The 20531-nt window shown below is 38.3% G+C and overlaps 1 protein-coding gene across 8 annotated transcripts in view; it reads left to right on the plus strand.

Moving 5' to 3' along the window:
• LOC121864505 (palmitoyltransferase ZDHHC20-B-like) overlaps window positions 1-20531 on the plus strand; it is a 52951-nt gene that overhangs the window by 19778 nt on the left and 12642 nt on the right. For 5 of the 8 annotated variants that reach the window (XM_042363551.1, XM_042363554.1, XM_042363550.1 and 2 more), the window contains 2 exons: window positions 8677-8778; window positions 13787-13906. The exons of 1 other annotated variant lie outside the window; for it this stretch is intronic. In XM_042363551.1, the coding sequence (XP_042219485.1) occupies window positions 8677-8778; window positions 13787-13906 (222 nt within the window). The remainder of the gene's footprint in view (window positions 1-8676; window positions 8779-13786; window positions 13907-20531) is intronic. 2 more of the 8 variants (XM_042363556.1, XM_042363555.1) reach the window with 2 other exon arrangements.

Genomic DNA, 20531 nt, shown 5'->3' on the forward strand with positions numbered 1-20531 from the left:
CTGCAACAGTGACACAAGTAGTACTGTACTGCACTGCCTAGGTAGCTCAGCTCTAATAAAACTTCCTGCCACAATAGGGCAAGCTTGCCCCCAGTAAGACTTTGAAGGACATTGGTTATGCCTGAAGTGAATGAGTTGCACATGCACTGTATGATATTCTGATTCCTTAGCTTCCAGCTTTTGGGCAACTGTGGCTTCTAGCTATTACCGATTAATAGATTATGGCATCCATACAGTAATAACGTTCCAGGTGTAAGATATTAGAGTTCAAGCTGTTGTTTTTAGAAATAGTTTACAGAAAACACTCATTAGAAATGCAGTACTGTGCAATAATTTCCATACACTAGTTTAACCGTAAATAAAAATAAAGTTACATTAGAAAACAAATTTGCTCACACGTTGCAGTGGGAGATGGTGCTTGGTGTACACAGTAATCCCACAAGGCCACCCCCTTCACAGGTCCTCCCCTCTCCCTGAAATAAGATGCTGTCATGTCTAATTGAAAATCTACGGGAGATTTTCATGTTATGTAATGTTATTGTTAGTTTTATAAAATGTAAAGCTAAAGTTTCAGAGAATCACTATCCAAATATTTAATTAGCAAATTATGCATACACACAAAAAAGTTTTATCACCATTTTCCACATTTTATTTTATTTACATACAGTACAATATTGTGTACCGCATCACATATACTATTCACCTCACTCAGAAGGACAGAATTATACATCAGGTCCATGAGGATTAGAGCATCATGTGCAGTAGCTAGTGACCCCCTCCTGCGACAGTGGTATGCTCTGTTTGGAAATTATTGTACATATCTGATGTGTACTGTACTTATTCTTGGCCACCACTGATGTACTGTATCTCTCTTATTTTATATTCTTATATCCATTTTGATTTTTCAACATCCAATTGTATGATTTGTCTACTATGTGTGTTAGGCTAGGCTGTGTGGTCTAGTACAGGACAGTGTGGACAGGTTCTACTATGTGTGTTAGGCTAGGTTGTGTGGTCTAGTACAGGACAGTGTGGACGGGTTCTATTGTGTGTGTTAGGCTAGGTTGTGTGGTCTAGTACAGGACAGTGTGGACGGGTTCTACTATGTGTGTTAGGCTAGGTTGTGTGGTCTAGTACAGGACAGTGTGGACAGGTTCTACTATGTGTGTTAGGCTAGGTTGTGTGGTCTAGTACAGGACAGTGTGGACAGGTTCTACTTCAACATATTAGTGTCAGGAGGAACACAGGTGCTGACCCTGGTTATCTAACTTACTCACTTCTTAGTAGCTCATGGAAAAGGTTTCATCTTTTTTCCCATTTTTTTGTGTATTGTCCATGCCATTTTTTTTTAAGAGGGGGATAGACTGCTTGTATGGGTTGTAGAAGTGTAGGATAATCATTTATAATTATGATGAGCATCATCACTAGAGTGGGTTGTACACACAACTATGATGATACTCAGCATGTGTGATCATCTTGTACAACCCAGAAAAAAGATTTAAAAATGGATAAAAGAAAAAACTTGTGCAGCAGGAGAGATAAACTGGTATGTGGACCACAAGTATATCGGTGCTGTGGATAATGACAGCAGGTCCTGTAGGCTCCTGAGGGGCAGTACAACACACTAGAGTAAGTCTGTACAGGAGTTAGTTTGGCCAGCATTGCACTCAACTGTCTTCACTTCCTCAACTGTAATAATAGGAACCCATTCACAGTTGAGTGGTGCCATGAGCTCACACCAGCGACTCTTAGAACAGGAGGCGAGTGACTGCTGCACCCCGTCTGTTTTCTACCTAAACATAAAATCCAGAACAGACTATAAGCATACAGTACATATAAAGAACTGTGTGAGTTATAGAGCAAATTTGGATACAACTTGGCAGCTTCATCATTAACAGCTCTCAGGACGAGGTTCCTTTCTTCTCTTCTGTGTACTGTACCTGCATTAGTTTTCTTTTAATTTATTTGATTTTTATTGTGCAAATTGTCGATGAAATGGAGCTGTACAAGTCTTATTTTGATTTGATTTCTTGCTCTTGTTGTTTGACAACAAATAAAAAAATAATGTGGCTGGACTGTGGAGGTTGGCACCAGGGATGGAGTATCCATATTCAGTACAGTGATCCCTCGGTTAACAAACGCCTCGGTTAACGAATTACCTTCTATAAGAATCTTCAATTCGGTTAACGAAAAAAAATTCGATTAACGAAATCCTTACGAAAATCACATTTTGTTTTGAACATCAGCTGATAAGCTGAGGAGGTACTCAGCCAATTCAGTGATCTCTTCTATGTTTACCTTCAAATTAATCACTATCTTATAAGAATTCCAGCAATGTAAATTATATTCTGGCCGGGTAATTTCTATGAATTTTATGAGCTAAAAACAAAAATCTCAAATAAATAAACAAACACCAGACACTCTGTCACCTCACCTCCCGCTCCCCCCCCCCCTTCTTCCCACGCTCCCTCCCTCCTTGCTGTTCCCAGACAAAAGATTGGTGATTTCTTTATGCTTTAAGGTGTTTTTTTAATATAATATCTCAGACTAAAGTTAGGATAATATAATTTGCATTGCTGAAATCCTTGCAAGACAGGGAATAATTTGAATATAAATGTCATATATTTTGCACAAAAGATAAATTTTTGCTCTCCCTAATAAAATTCTTAAATTAGATCTAAAATTTGTATGTCTTATGCAAATTTTAGCTTGTTTATATTCAAATTAATCACTATCTTATAAGAATTCCAGCAATGTAAATTATATTCTGGCTTTACTTTGTATATACTTTTCTGTGAGCTGGAACCAATTACCCAATATCTCATTGAAACAATGGTTTCGGTTAACGAAATTTTCGGTTAATGAACGACCTTCTGGAATGAATTGTGTTCGTTAACCGAGGGACCACTGTATTCATATTTGAATGCATTCATTCAAATAAAGCATTTCAGGGTACAGTATTCGTATACATTACCTGTGCTATTGGAAATCAAAGTACTGTATTTGCATTTGTTATCTAATCCTCGAGCAAAGTACAGTACTGTATTCATATTCGTAGGATAAGCTGACGAGTAATAATTGTTTTATTGATGAAATAACCATACACTTGGCTGCTGAATATATTTTGGACGAACAGAGAGAGAGTTTTTTAATATTCAATCGGCCTATTAAATCCATGACCTGAGTCACCTGAGCAGTGATAGATCTTTCAGTGAAATTAATATTTAAACAAACTGTTAGTAAATAACATGCAACTCTCAGCAGTCACCGCTGTAGTGAGAGGTGATGCGAGGGAGATGTATACTTGTATGATGCCAAATTGTAGCTTAAAGTTATTGTTTGAACCATAATTTCTGGCTCCTATTTGAAATTGGATTTAAATTTTAGATATATTATAGTAATTATTATAGGCAGTTGGAAAGAAAACAATTATTTTGTGTGCCAAACATGTAGTACTATGTACCACTGTATATGTATACTTAATGATTTTTTAATTGCTAACTGTTGGCAACACTGCAGCCAGTCTAGAAGTGTAGAGTAAATTAGGTATAATGACGATACAGTACAGTGCTGTATGTTGTTACTATAAATAACTACTTGTTTCTCGACACAGGAGAGGGCGGGTCTGTTCAATACCAATCATCTACCACTACATACTGTACTGTAAATATAGCAATAAAAAGTTATTTTGTAACCATTCATATTCATGAACACTTTCATAAAGTAATAGCATTCACATTCAGAGTGACACAGTTTCTTTGTAGTAATATCTCTGTTAGCAAGAACTCTCCAATACCTGAAATTGAAATTGGCTCGGAATTTTTCCCGGAAACTCTCCCATTCTGGGTCTGTGAACGAGTTTCTGGGTTGAAAGTCTGGTGCATTGTCTGAGAAAATACCCAAAAAACTTTCCCTCCAAATATTTACTGGGTTTGGGAGCAAATTCTGAGGATGAAATAATGTTTAGACTCAAAAACTTTTCTCAATAACCAGAAAAAATCTGGGGTGTGGGATTTTTCTGGTTTGATAGAGTCGTCTCGTTACCCGGAAGTCTCTCGCACCCGGACGAGCTCTGCCTCCAAACACTGAATTCTTGTACGTATTAACTCCATCCCTGGTTGCCACACAGCTGTACATATTTAAACTAATACTCTACAGGTATAGTATACTTTTTATCTAGTGTTTAATTATACAGTACAGTTAGTGTTCACTTAAAGTACATACAGTACAGTATTGTGTTCCTGGAAACCTGTATGTTAAGTGGACATTAATTCCTCACAGACGATGAGTGGAGAGACATTCCATAACATTCTTCTTAATCATCTTTTTATTTTATTTTACACCTCAGATTGCCTCTTATAGTGACACAACGGTGAAATGTGAGCAAATAAACTTAGGACAGTAAATAATTATAATGTTGACCTTTTACACTCCTCTCACCTGCTTCTGTACTGTACCTGCAACTCAATTCAATTTCATCAGATTTTTTTTCCTAAATTCCTGCCACCTCTTACTACAGTATTCTGATAATTAATTTTTTTAACACATTGCCAAAAACCTGTGTGTGAGTAAAGCGTTGAATAATGAAGGATAACATGACCATTACAGTACTGCCCCACACTATGGAACACAGGGATGGTACAGGAACAACACATGCTTATTTTGCCTCCGAGCTCATTTTCCCGTAGACTCCCATTTTTAACGCTGCGGTCTATTCCAGTGAAAAAACAAAAACATATGTACAGTCTCGTTCAAGATTCTTCGAACACTGCTGAAGACGGCTTGCAACTCGAGGCCGTTTGTTTACTATAGTACGTAGTAAAAATTATGATTGAATGTAAAAGTGATCGGTGATTGGTTACTTAGTTCCCCGTTGCTTAATATATGGTTGGGCTTTGTTGTTTCGAATTATATTATACTACGTACTATAGTAAACAAATGGCCTCGAGTTGCCAGCTGTCTCCAGCAGTGTTCGAAGAATCTTGAACGAAACTGTACAGTCAGGAAAATATATCTTAAAATGTCACAAAGCAAATAATATTTTGAAAGAAAAGTTTTGGTGTTGTTAAGTAATCAGATGAAATTAGGGTAGAAATAATCTGGCATGTACAGTGTCAGTCTCACTGCTACAGTACCACACTGTAATTACCATAAGTTTGATGTTATTAGTTGGGGTTACTTTCCTCAGGCTATTTTATGATATTTTACTGCATAAATGGTACCTGTACTGTACTGTTCTGTACTTCATTAAGAAATGCACAACATTTCAAACAAAGCTTTATTCATTGTTTTATTTATTAAAAAAAATTATACTTTAAAGAAAATTTGAAAATGTCAGAAATGATGTTTGTTAGTAGAAGCATCTGAGAGGGATTCTTTACTTTTTTCCACCATTTACTCCTTGGGCTCGACATGACCGGTCATTTACTCTCACCCCTTAAACTGTTTTAACTCATCGACTGGTCAGTGAAATTTTAGCAAAAACAAAACAAAAGTAGCATTGAAAAGCACAGCATTAATGATCATAGTTTTGTGCAATAATAAGCTGTAGTGAAAGAGAAGAACACGTTATATTCATGTCAGTTAATATTACACACATTTAAAACACCCAAAACAGGAGTATCAGTGGGAACATTGTTGCTGCCTCGCCTCAGTCACTTTATCTACGAATTTGATAAACTGATTTTCTAGGTGAAAGGATAAAAAATTTAACTACAGTATTTTGGAATTGGTATATTTAACCCAGTCAAGAATTTATTTTTTCTTTTACCCGCTACGGATTACTCTTGGTTAAGAACTGTTGAGCTGAGATTTACTTGAAATGAGGCTTTTGATATGTTATTTTAACCCCATCACTGCGGGGACACCACTTATAACATTTTATTTGGCTAACAACAGACGATTTTATTCAGCGTGGGGAGGACACCGTACACGAGGGGTTAATGAAACAATTACAAATATTAAATGGAGGGTTCTAATGTTACCACAACTTGTTCCCTTTTTCAAAATGCCTAAACACATCCATTTTCACATTTTAACTAACAATTTTTCTTTCTCTTCTCCACACGACAACATTCCTGATTAAAGTTTGTGCTTATATTTCACCACTTGTCATTATTAGAGGCAATTGAAGGTAACAAAATATTGAGGAGATTGTTTAGGACATACACCTAACACTATTGTTAACAAGGGTTTTTGTGGGGAATTACTGCCCAATTAAAGTACTGGTTCTCAGGAATGCATCATAGAGGTTAAGAAGGTGATGACTGTACCCAGGGAAAATTATTTGTCTATATTTTGTAACAATAATTTCACTTATTTCTCACTGTGCCATGGTACTTTATTATGTAGCTTCTTAATTGGTAAAATTTAGTCCATCTACAGGATTATAAAGGGAGATGTAGGGAATTGCTTGATGATATAGTCCTCAGATAAACCAGGGGTATTTAAGCACTCCCCATACCTTTACTGTAGTCCTAGTTAGGGGTCAGAAGACTGCCGTGTGTGGCATCTCTCTCTCTCACACACCTTCATACCCTCCCTAAAAAGTAAGCCATTTTCTTTACTATTCATAATTAAGATTTATGAAATTATTTATCATGTATGACTAAACATTGTCATGAAGGTTAGCAAAATTAAATACCTTCATCTATTTTGGGAGTCTCTTTAATGAGATTAAATTAGGCAATTTCTTAATAACTCACTTGACTGTCATCATCACAGTCATCAGTATCAGCACTGCGTTCAGTTGGGCAATAATGCACTCTACGTAATGCTTGCTCACCTAGAGGGTATACTGAGCGGCCGGTCTCTGGTCAACATAACAAACAAGGCCTGAGCTGAATATAACTTGTTAAATAGCTGCTGGTGTTTCATTCTCTCACTGATTAGTTATCATTTATCATTTCACCAATTATCAGCTTACTGTACTGGCCGTTAGGGCAGTTGGTTCGTTCTTTGTTACATCGCTATGAACTTTTGTTGTCGGGTGTTAGTACAGGAGGAGACCTGTGATGTTTGGTAGTGTCACACTGGGTAACACCCTTCTCACGTGTGTCTGGGCCAAGCAAGACTCGAACCCTTGACATTGTGGCTAGAGACGACACTCGTTATCGCTGTACCGCCACCAACGTTGGATGCCAACACCTACGGTTAAATAGTTTTGTTTCTACAGAAATTGACTCAATCTACAACATAATCATATGAAAAAGGTGATTTACAGGTGGTTGCTTGTGGCTGCCGTTATCTTATTTCATTTCTTTACAAACTGTGCTACAAAGAGATCCATCTCCAGCTATGACTCTTATCTCGTGGCAAGATCAAAATACAGTATTACAATAGCACTGTCCCGATCAGTATCTGAGAGCACACTATGTATCGTGTATTGCCCAGCTGAATGTACTACAGACGACCAAACACTGTAATCTAGAGTTTGTTGTTTACCTCGTTGTGATGTACAGTATTTGTTAATAATTTTAACTTATTGTCTGAAAATACTGTAATGACATGTAAAGTACTATACAAAGTTGTCTTAGAGTGAGTGTTGTAATAAGACTTCATGTTTGAACATTAGTGCAGCTCCCAGCCAGTGATAGGCAGTGCTTACAATACTCTGGCTTATCTGTCTGGCTTTGATAATGTTATTAATTCTAAGTTTCAGAATCCTGATTGGGGAATATGTTGAACTAATAAGAAAGCATCGATCTATTTTATATAAATTAAGTTTTGTATTTTTGTAGGTCATTTTACAGAAATCTGGTAAGAGTTGTTAAGTGGTGGGCTGGAGCCACAGTACTGTACAGTGGACACATTATCTCACTCTGCAGTAAGAAAAGATCAGAGAGGAATAACTTCACAGATTAATTATATGATACAGTATCTCATTATGTGTGTACTCTACTGTACTTTTCTCAGTGAGTGATGTGACAGCCAGTGCGGACAATAAAGGTACAGTCGGGGACAAGAGTTCGCTTCCCACCGAGTCACGGGAATTAGTCTCCGAACTGACTTACCCTGACCGTTTCATCTCATTTGGGGTCGACGCTGCTTCATTATGGGCGGGAGCGAACTTTTGACTCTGACTGTACAAGGAATATAAGTACTGTAGTACATTTTTCTGCATCTACAGTACAGTATTTTTTATTACTTTACAATAGACCAATTAATGGCTCTTTGTAAAGTTATCCTGCTGATGATGTATGCATATTTTATTTTCACATATAATATAATAGTTTTAGTAATAGTTTTAGTTGTATAGGATGTACAGTGCAGTGCTTATAGCCACAACCTTTATACTGTTTTATTATTAGTAAGAATAGATTTATTTCTTCAGTATGATTGTTTGATTGTGTATTAATGAAGAAAAATAATTGCAATATCATAGTCAATTTTTGGAGATTGCTCATCATTTTGTAGTCATGGAAACACACTTTGATAAGTTCATCTATCAGTGCACTGTAACTACCAAAGAGAACCTCACGAGAACTATTAGTGTTCAACGTGACTCTACAATAGTTGTTGTTATCGTTAAAGATTCAATAGAACTTTTTTGTTGTTGTTGGATGATGATGTGAATGGCTGGTGATGTAATTGATGCCACAAGAAACCACTATCACCACCCCACCTAACGCAGCGTCAACCCTTTTAAGAATTTGTACTCTCTCGTTGTTATTCTAGTCTAGGCGATGGTGTAAGTTACCCGGTGCGCGGCCAACAACCCCCTTCTACCACCACTGCCACCACCTCCCCTGTGCAATCCTATGGCAGCACACAGACCAGGTAGAGAGCTTCGTTTTACCCACCTGGCCCACGCCAAGTCGGGAAGAGGGGGGGTTTGACTAATTGTGGTATTTTTTATTCTTTTATTTTTTATTTTGTCTTTTATTTATTTTCTAGATCTAATGCATCCCAACATATCCACTAGTTTGTGAGATTATTTTACTCACACATTGTCTTAGATTAATTTATCTCTTATTTATATACTGTACAGTACTACTCCTGAGCCTTTCCTTTAACTTTTAGTGTTTCCTAACATCTTTTATTATGTTAACGTTTCCTCACTTGTATTTTTTACTGGCTTCATAACTTGTTTTTATTAGTAATCTTCACTAGTTTCTCCCTCTCTAAGTTGTGGACAGTTTCATGTCCTTTACTGTAATATTAATTACTTTTTACAGACCTTCCTCTTTTTACCATCTTGCATCTCTGTCACGTTCTTCACATTTGGTCACTGACTCATCTTAATCTGTTTTATTCTCTGGTGTCTGGCTCATACAACTCAGTATAGCCAGACATGTCTCTGAGTTGAAAATCCAGAGTTCTCAGGACCCCTGACATTGTTGACTGGAACTAATTTAAAAATTAGTTGACTGTCACATCTCAACCGAGTGGCAAAAGTTACCACTTAAGACTGAAGGCGGGGAGTTCTCACCATCACACTACCACAGGCACTTCTTGACCCTCATCTGGTTCCCCAATAAAATATCATTTCATGAGTTGACTCCATAGACACAGTCAATTGGACAGTGAGAGCTGATGCCTCTGCTTCACCCCATTACTGTTGAAAGCCTAACTCTAAACCTTCCAAGTACTTTTATAGTGTATGTGTAATGTGACACTGAAAGATAAGCAACCTTGTCCAGAGCTAAGAGGGCAGCTGGAGTACTGTATTGGTAAATCATAGAAGCAGGCTAAGATGTTTTGGTCCTGTGGAGAGACTGGAGGAGAGTAGAGTGGACCAAAAGATGCAGGGGTAGACCAAGAGTGTCATGGGGAGTGGTGGTAAGAGAGCTGCTATCAGGAAGTCACATCTAACCCATCCATGTTTGGGAAATGGCCATGAAACGGTGATGACGATGATAATGATCTAGGCTGTGTTCAGGTGACAATTGTAATCACCCAATTCTAGGTTTTAGTTGTGTAAGTTGGTTTGAATTTATTAAACTTCCCAGAATGAGAATAGTTTGTGAGCCTTCACCATTCAGCCGCGTACGGTACTTTATTTCTTTGCAGCATAACCTAGCCTTTCATAAGCTAATTCGACCATGAATACACGGCATCATGGGCACTGCATCTTCATTTGAACTTATTAATGTCATATTTTTTTAGTCCATCTTCCAGAGAGAAACCTTGATAAACACTGTACTACACCTGTTAGCTTACCTGGTCTTCACCCCATAATTGAATGACTGTGGGAAGCATAAATTTTACTACTCCTCATTGTACAGGTACCTTTCTTTTGGTTTAATTTCTCCCCACTGGGGTGTATATTGCTCTAAAAAATGGAGATGTTGTGCCTCTTTCCTCCCATTTCTAGCTAGCTACAGTTACTGCAGTCTGTTGACCCAAGTTTCAGGCAATAAATGAAAAATTGGTCCTCAATCCCATTTTATAGGCAAGTCTTGATGAGGTGGCTCAGGTCCCTCCCTTCCCTTTATAGATACAGTACTGCTGAGGTGGGCAGGAACTGAGGGGCTCACCTGCAGAATGACTCTATACTGCAGAGTACAGAAGGGTCAAGTATTAAATATGTTAGTGTTATGGCAAAGACTCAACCTTTAGACTAAGTAGTGACTTTTGCCTCTCAGATTTATTAAAGAGATAGACTTGTGATGGGAAGGTTAACTAACTTTTTAATTAGTTACTGTCAACAGTGTCAGGGGTCCTTGGATCCCTGGGTTTTCAATCAGTAGACGTCTCTGGCTACACAGTATTTAAATCACCTGATCCAAACTCGGCTATAAAATGGGATTTCAGAATCAACCTCTGATTATAGTTACTTACTCTACTTCATACTACTGTGTACCTCTTTTTGTTCATCTGTCAGACTTCAAATGTTTCTCTTATGATTTTTATCTAGCTTTATTGTTTTCTCTTTTTATATTGTTTGTAACCTGATGCCTCTCAAGAGTGACTTATATTTATGCCTTCTGAAGCCTATAATTCTGGAACCCAGGGAACCCCAAACTTAGGTGGTTGGACTAACACAAAGATTAGACAACTCTCCCATAACAACCCTATCCCATGAACTGAGAAGCTACAGGTACTACTCAAGGTTCATAGGTAACAGGTCATGAAGAAGAAACTGGGTGTGTGATCCTCTCACAACTCTGACAGGTTCACACAATTTATCTCTTTCCAACCATCAACTAAAGTCAGGAGATGTGAGGCTGCCAACTACACTTCTGTTTTGACAGTAAACTAAGTGTCTGACCTTGTTTTTAGTGTGCACTTCTGAGGTTTTGGGTATTGTTACACAGTTCTTGGGATGCTGCCGCTGGGTGGATACAGTTCTTGCCTCTCATCCTTAGGGTCGCTGGTTCACGCCCAGGCGATCCCTAGTTCACACAACTGTGGATGGGCACCTAACTTTACAGTTGGTGATAGTGACGGGTATTGAGGTGTAGTGCTGGCCTCCCTGTGTGCCAAATAAAAGGCAAAGTTTACATTGTACTGTGTTGACACTTTCTCAAATGGGTCATCAGAGCTATGGGACCCATTTTCACCTTCACACAGTTCTGTTCTTTGTATTATTCTTTGTATGGGAAGAGAGGATTATTTATCTGTTTTGAAGTGTTTACATTCAATAACATCTTGACTAAGGTGCAACTGGTGTGGTGATTTGGGGCAGCTGCCACCACCATGTTTTTATGGTGGGCAGTCCAACCCATTTATTAGGCAATTTATTCTCCAGGCCTGCTGATGGATCTGTCTGGGGAACAAGGATGGTCTAGGATAACATTATAGATATTCTGTTCCAAAAGAGGTTATGGGGGATGTTGTGTGTCCCAGCTTCTTTTATTATGTAGTGGAACATTAATTAACCTTTGAGTGGTGTTGTACTTCACTACATCTGGCTAGTTTGTTCACTGAGAACATTCTCTCTTCTACAACCAGGATTATGCTTTCTACGAGTGTCTGCACTACGCACGAAAAGCTGCACCGAGAATTTTTCCCAGGAAGTTTCTCCAGGAGGGACTGACAAGGTCTATTTTACTTACCATTCACATTATTCTTATTGATAATTAATAAGTTATCCATTGATCTCACTTGCAGTTCAATGATATGTTGTTTATTCATCCTCAGCATCATTTTCTGTGCTTGCATGGGTTAGCTCTTCATGCTGTGGGGTGTGTTGCAGTCTCCCCTCCACTTGACTCTACTGGTCTCCTCCATTCTCTCCACGTATCTGAGACATCTCCGTGTACCAATACTCGCGGTACAAATCTTATATTGTATTGCTGTATTTGGTTTATGAATGTTAATTGTTTTGGGAATTTAGTTTTGTCAACTAATTTACTTACTTCATTTCAGATGAGGTCAGTCAGTTGTCTGAACTGGTGCTCAGGGTTGTTTGAGTCTTTGCTCTGGCTATTTTCACTAGCTAGGGAGATATGGGGTTTCCTGTTTCAGGATAGACTGGGTTAGTGTGGCCTGTGATCTATCCACATGAGTGCTGGGGACTTGTGCAAGGTATCACACTACTATTGTTGTGATTGATTTAGTAAGTTTGTTATTCCTTTACTGACTGTAGGGAATTATTAACCCCCTTTGGGTCAGATGGTTAAATTCTGTGTAAATCCCCCATTGAATCATATACTGTACTGCACCATGGTGCTTCACTCCTGAGTGTTGACCACAGGAGCTAGTGATCTACCACTGGCTGGCTACCTCTTCTGTTTTATGTGTATTAAGGTCCCTCAAAAACAATGGACTACCAAAGCTGTTAAAAAACTTTACAGTGGAAAATGTGGAAAGTTTCATGTAATTCAGTCTCTGACCAGCAGAATCCTGACATCCTTGATCATTATGTGGCTGAGTCTTTGGTAAGAGTGTAATTCAGTGATTGGTTGTGCAGATGACTAGTGTAGGCTTCATTGTGCCATGTATCTATGATAGTTACTTGTTAAGAAAGTCCAAGGATAACTCTTCTGATCTTCTTGTGTAAAATTGTTGCTTTATGAGGTGAAGTCTGGCTGTGGACTTCCTTGTGGCCAAGACTGTTCTCAGGATAATCTGTCAATATATTCCTATCGTTCCTCCTCTGTCAGATGGACACACATATACTTTTTTATGTTTGTGAGTGTGAAAAAGTAAATTGCTTGTAGGTAGTGTTCACAAACATTTTTCATTAATATGAGTGTATGTATCTTATTAATGTACAGTAATAACTATTAATGTACAGGTTCACAATCCCTTATCCGAAACCCCTGGGGCCAGATGTGTTTTGGAATTTGGAATTTTTCGGATTTGAGAACGGTAGTACGGTACATATACCGTATATTATGGTAACACCCCAGCGGTCTGTGGCAGCAACCCGTAAGCAAACACATTAATATTTCTACAACGAACCTTCTGAATATTCACACTCACCTTCAATGTTCAGTTCTTCATGGTATATTCTAGCTTGTTTCTTGACCAACAAACCAGTCAGTGGCATACGTTCACTTCTTTGTTGAATCCACTCAATCATCACACGGTCAAGATCTTCATTTTTTGCCCTCAGTAATGTTTTCCTGTTTTTCATTAGTTATGGTCATCACTGTCAGTGTAAAACTTCAACAACTTGTCTTTCTGTTTCTTTAAGTCACATATGTTGGTAGTTCCCACACCATATTCTTCAGTAAGACGCCACACCACGATCAAGCTTCTGTAATAACTCCACTTTCTGTGCTATCAATAATGAGAGATGCTTCCTTTTCTTCTTCTTCTTGTTACCCATAGGGGCATCTGAAGCTCTTTTTGACATTTTCACAGTGAAATTAAACTCAAAATCTCAAAATCACAGAAAATGTCAGAGAGCAGCAGACGCACGTGTGACTGGTAGCAGCGCTGAGACACAACTGACGCCTCACACCTGCGTGGGTCAAGCTTCGGCCACGTCGGGTCGTGTTCGGCATCATTCTGGGTATGTCGTGCACGGGAGTGATGCTCCACGAAAAACTTTCGGTTTACAGAGCTTTTCGGATTTCGAAATTGCGGCTAAGGGATTGTGGACCCGTAGTACAAAATCAAATTACAGTACAATACAGGATGAATATGATAACCACAACAAAAATGCTTTACTCATCATGATGCAGCACAGTATCTTGGTCAGCTGGGATATAGTGAAGATAGTGACACAACAATCATAGTTATATCACTATCTTCAAGTATTTCTAATATATTTCTTGTTTGTAAAATATAAAATGTTACTTATGACATTTTGATGTAATTTTCATTGGCACAAAGCAGTAAAATCTGTTGTAAGTCTTTCATGAGTACTGTACTTCTCTCTCTCTCCCTGGATATGTTAATACTATACACACCATTGTGTTTATTTTGGCACAGTGGATTACACTCTCCTTGTGTGTTGTACTACAGTAATCCATCACCAACCACAGCATCTTGATTATTCGTGTTCTGCATTTTGTGTGCGATGTAATATCAAGTCAGGTGTCCAGTTTTAACCCTTAAGCCCCGGGTTAGGGTGCTGCTGGCAGTACTCCCCCGAGGGTTAAATCGAGAAAAAATAAACTTTTCCAAAAAATAAAAATAAAATAAAATAAATAAAAAAGAAAATGGCGGGAAAGTCGCTTTATGTTGTATGTGTTCCTCAGCGACAGTTGCCATCATCTGTGACACACAGGTCTTCTTTCTGAGCTTATTTCTTTAAATCAATTAATTATTTTCATCTCCTGCTAAATTACTTTCTACTGGGTGGCAGCCACACCCCACATGATCTGGAGTAGCTCACTCATTGAATCCATCTTCCTCAGGTGTTTATATTCATCTTAATTAAATTCATTCTAAACACGATAGAAAAACCATTTTTTATCTAGAATGTCTTATGTTGTAATTTTTGGGGTAAATTATATTTGTTTGAAAAATTGTGATGAATTTCTGTACGTATATTACAATATAAGTATACTGTATAGAAGGTAGGGTTGACTGCAGAGGTATTTACTGTATTGTCTCCATAGACAATTTGATTATTTGGGTACCCTGTCTGGTGACACTTCTACTTTCTCCTCATAGAGGGCCTCACTATCTGGCTAAAGCAGGTTTATTTGTGAAACAAAAAAAATTATTAATTGTCTCCTTCCCAGGATGTTCAACAGTTAAACCTTTGTGTACAGGTTCCATTCTGAGCATTAATAACATTGTTTTTAGCATTAACCAGATAAAATATTAAAAGTGGTGTCCCCGTAGTGAAGGGGTTGAGGTCTCCCTCAGAGGTTGGGTTTATAAGCCCCCTATGGCCGGGTCTGTCGGGTGAAGAACAGGCTGTTCTCGCTGCTCAACTTTATCAGTCGTTACATTTCAGTATTTTGTAGTAACTATATCTTCCCAGACATCTTTTAAAGGATAAGGTTGTTATGACTGATCTAGGGCTCATTCCCAGCTGCCTTCATATGTGGTTCCCAGGGTTCCAGTCACATGGGCATTGCCGGGTACAGTATTGACACAAGTCACTCATTATAGACTTAGATGCTTTTTCAGAATGAAGCCTTCATTTAACTAGACCAGTAAACATTTGTTAATGATGTTATTTCATTGTTATTTTATGTTACTTTCAACTTTTTTCTAATTTGATCTTTGGACTTTTCTATGTCTACCTATCACTTGCCATCTCAAGTTGTCCATCAGGTCGGTGTATACAGTAGAATCCCAGTTATCTGACACCTACGGGGACTGAGAGGTGCTGGATAAAGAGTTTTTCTGGTTACCGGGTAGTTGAAACTCACCCTTAGGTTCCCCCAATACCTCCTACAGTGTTGCAGGATGACCTCACAAATTCATGTCTCAGAAAAATGGACTTCTGTAAAACTTATTCCACTCTATATAAATGATATGGCTTAAAAATAAAGAAAATATAACATAAAACTATGAAATAAGAGAAATGAAGAGCATAGGTTTGTATGTGTGGGAAGTGAGTGTGTGTGTGTGGGAAGTGAGTGTGTGTGTGTGGAGGCGGTGGGTAACTGGGCTATAAATGTGTGGCCGCACTCCCTCCTGATGTGTTGTTACGGCAGGCACACGTCTGTGAGTCGCCTGGTTTACTGCCTGAATTGTGTCCCATTGCTCGGAGGATTGTTTGAGTGCAGGAGCTATTTTTTTTTTTAAATATGTGTTTTTGGATATTATGATATGCTATGTATCAATTTTATTATTTATCATAGCAAAAAATAAGGTAGCACATCCCTGTTGCGGGCGATATTCAAACTTAAAAATCTAGCTGATTCTGGAGGAATTTTTATTTTTATTATTATTATTTCATTTTGGTGCCGGTTAGTTGAATGTAACGGTTGCCTGGATAACTGGGATTCTACTGTACTCTACCGTCACTTTAATGATAACCTCTCAGACTGTATGCCTGTCCACACTCACTCCCACACATAGTCCTTCCATCATGTTTTAAGTACTGTATTCTTTTCCTTCTATTTTCCTCATTCATGAATCCTTTTATAACTTAGGTAATGGACTGGGTAACTCTTGTACTGTGTCAACAAGTGGCGCCCCAGGATGCCTCACTCGTGTTATTATAATTATTATTAAGAAATGCAGAAAGATACAAATACTGTACAGTGATTTTCCAACTCAATCACAACCCTAGCATGAAAGTACTGTACTGTGCTTAAGGAGGCATTAGCCAGTCAGGCCAAGAGCTGCACATGTATACCATTAGCCATTTTCATATGTACAAACTGGGGTAACACCTAGTCCACCCAAATGGACATCTTCCTGCTGGCTTCATAATTTTGGGTGGCTAAATGCTTCTTTATAATGTACATGTTTTGGGATACTTATATCAGGGTGTAGACTGGTTGCCTTGCAGTCCTTGTCATTAAAGTGTTGACTGGCTGAGGATGGGACTCAGCATTGTGCTCTTTCACTACAACTTATAACTCACCTTTGTTGATCATTTGTCTTTAGTATCCTTCTCAATCTGTGGTACCTTGAGCTTATTCTAGAATTGTTAGATGGGATGGAGACCTCTGTCGTGGAGACACCATAATATGCTACACTACAGGCAGTGTTCCTCCTGGCCTTGGAATTTGGGAGAAGGGTGACACAACTTCATGCTCTGAGCAGAAATAACAAGGAACTTTCTGTCAATCCTTTACTTTCATGGGTCAGACTCAACCAGTTTCAAGATTTTGTCAAAGAACCGGACTTCTGTCAGGCCTGAATAGAACCACTTTCAGTCATAAAAACTGGATGGTGGATCTCATTATTCTCTCAATCCAGTCAGAACAGTACAGACTTACATACAGTTCACAATTAAGTTTAATCAACAATCCTTGATTCTTAACAAAGTGTGTAAGTGTGGAGCCTCTTGGGCTTATTGTACCAGGCTCTTATTGAAGGCCTTGAAGCTCAGCCAAGTTACATCCCCTATGTGCATGACCTTAGGGGAATTGTGGCTTCCTTGGCCTTCCTTCAGGGTAAATCCATTCTTTGGATAGGAATTTGTGCATTATTGAAAGTGTTCAACTCTCGACATATTGGAGCCTGTAAGGTTAATTATTGTTTTAACCTGGTTCCTGTGGTAATGGGTGTGATCAGTGGCAACTCGTGAAACTTGTTAACTTGATTGATTCTCCTTGTGTTTTAGCTGTACAGTACTCGAGTTACCCAATTAACTGTGTAAGTTATAAATAATAATTGATCCTGAAATCCCTTTTACGACCAATTACAGTTCTGCATATTTCAGGTTATTTACGTCCCTTTGTCCACTTTTAGGGTGCTGAGGCGAGATGGATTTAAATTGTTGGAACTTATAAGCAGATTGTAACCACAACACTGGGTTGTGGAGCTCATGCAGGGTGGTGTGGCAATGAGGATTATAAACAGTTCCTCTCTAGGGGCTCTGGTTAATTGGGAGAGATCAAATTTCTGTAATTTTATGGATTTCTGGAATATATTCCCAGTCACACAAGTCAGGGGCTCTGGAAAATCTTGGGTGTCCATGAGTAGATTTGTTGACACAGTACAACGTTAGATTGTGGAATTTCAGGATTCATCTTCATTTCTGATAGTCCAGTTTTCATCCATATGCTCACACCACCATCTTTCTTTTTCTAGATTATCCTTCTCTGTGTTTCTTTTCTCCATCTTTCATATTTCAAACTCTGTCCACTCTTCTTGTGTAACTTAAATGTTCTATACAGCACAGTACACTCATCTTGTCCTTCCCTCGTGTTTGTGAGGGCGAACATATGTTTATCGACGGACTGTCTCATTTCAAAACTCTATCATATCCCTCTGATGTTTGTAAATCCGAGGGAGCATCTGTATACCGCCGGTTAGTTTCTGGGAGACTTGTTCGTAACATTGAAGTGTCATAACCCAGACGTTTGTTGGCTGGGACTGTTCCTATTAAGTGAAGATGTATGGGTGTATTTGAGTAACCCTTCCTGTTTTTCTCCACAAACTTTTATTTTTCATGTGATAGTTTTATTCCATTTACACTGGCAGATGAAAAATGTCATTATAAGGGTCTATTGGTCGCTATCCTTTTATGATGACTTAATATTTACCTGCCCACCAGTGCTTTCATCACCGCTCTGCTATCATTCTCATTTTTGCCAATTCACCCTCATCACCATCATCCTCATTTGTCATCACCATCATCCTTATTGTCATCACCATCACTGCCCTTATTATCTTCATCGTCATCACCGCTATCAACACTCGGCCTTGCTCTCTCTGTTATCCTAGCCCCCTTACCTGGTTCTTGCCTGTTATGTGCTTGTGGTTGTATTGTGCCATGTTAAGTTAGGCTCTGCTTGAAAATGGAGCTTTGAGTGAGTTAACAGTAGTCACAGGTACGGTAGGTTGTCATAATGCTTTGTCGACTTCCAGCAAAGACAACGATGATGATGAGCCTTATTAACTGAAGGTGTTGCCTGCCCCTATAAGCTCAGCATGACAGCCTTGTGTTGTTTGTAGAACGTTTGTTTAATTTCACAGAAAATTTTGTTGTTATTAACTTGACTAATTTCAAAGTAAATCAACTAAGGAGGAATAACTATTGTGTTGTTCATTTGACGTTCAAGTTAAAAGAGATTTGCATGTGTTAATGCTCACTATTCTTGATAGATGATTCTGTAATATTGTATGAAAATATTTTGAACTGCATTATGTAATATGTGATGAATGTTGATATCTTGATTGTTCTACAGGAACTTCAGTTGTATCTCATTTAGTTGCAGGAAAACTTCATTATTGGCTATCATGTAGAAATAATGGCCATATATTAGGGAATTGTTGATATAATTTCCTACCTAAATTTGTTTCCATATTTTATGTACTGTACAGTGAACTGCACAACTCAACCACATAATCATTACAGGTCTATTATCTGAGTGTATACAGTAAACTGTAGAAGCTGTATAAGTTTACATTATCATCCAAACTACATTATTTTTTAGAATGTTAAGACATTAGCAAATTACAGTCCCCTACTATTTTTAGTTTTTATAGGTATTTAATAATTTATTTATTTCAAATGGGGAAGTACAGTATGAGAGACATGATCCTTTTGGAAGATACTGTACCTGATTGTGGTAGTGTGCCAGACTTGTAGGTGTAAACCCTGGAATGTGCTGCCATTGGTGCATATAGTATAATATATTCAGTCATGATTATATAAGACTCGTCTTGAACTGAAATTACTAGTTTTAGATGCTGAAGGCCTCCTTATGTATTATTTTCTTTATTCTGAAGAAAACAAAACTTATAAGGAACAGAACATCAGTTCAAGTGACTCAAGCCAAACCTGCTGTACAGTATCTTGAAAGTAGTGGAGCTTCTTGTAACCTCAGACTGCGTTGTTTGAGTTTAAATTTTTGAGATTGTTTTTTTTTAATGCCAGGCAAATAGGTCGTGTAGCCTACAGCTGGATACATCGATTTGTGAATATGAATTGCTCTGTTTTTTGGGCTACCAGTGGCTGAGGTTAATCCAACCCTCTTAAAGGGGGATATGAAGGAACCACAATTACCCAAAGGCTTATGAGTTAGTGTTGTAATCATTGTATGCACTACCCATTCTTCATCTGTTCAGGCTCAGTTAGACACAGGATCACCTCAGTTCCTACCACAGCTCTACAGGGAAGGACTTTTCACTGGAAAATATAAGTGTTGGACCCCCTACTACACATTGGGGGTTTATATGATAAGAGTTTATAGTTCTGAGTGTGGCTTTTAAGGTAAGAGTATGGCAGTTTCTCAACCTTTCATAAACTTAGCATTTTTACCAATCATGTCACATTTACCTTTCACAGTCAACTTCCAAGGCTGATGAAAATTTTACCCCAGAAAACCTACAGTTGAAGTACAGGAAAATTCTAGAATGTAACCCCTACAGTTGGAGAGGGATTACTGCCTTCCTATTGTGTAACACCAGAGTAGCATGTAAGCCAAAAGTACACACACTACACACCAGTATCCCGAGGTTATCTTATTCAGGGTGTTCATTTATCTACACTGATTGTTCCTTTTTGTCTTAGTAGGATTTGGTGTCCTCTCCTTCAGCTATGCCCAACT

The sequence above is a fragment of the Homarus americanus genome, unplaced genomic scaffold (genome assembly GCF_018991925.1).
Source record: "Homarus americanus isolate GMGI-L3 unplaced genomic scaffold, GMGI_Hamer_2.0 scaffold25860, whole genome shotgun sequence".
Classification (NCBI taxonomy): domain Eukaryota; kingdom Metazoa; phylum Arthropoda; class Malacostraca; order Decapoda; family Nephropidae; genus Homarus; species Homarus americanus.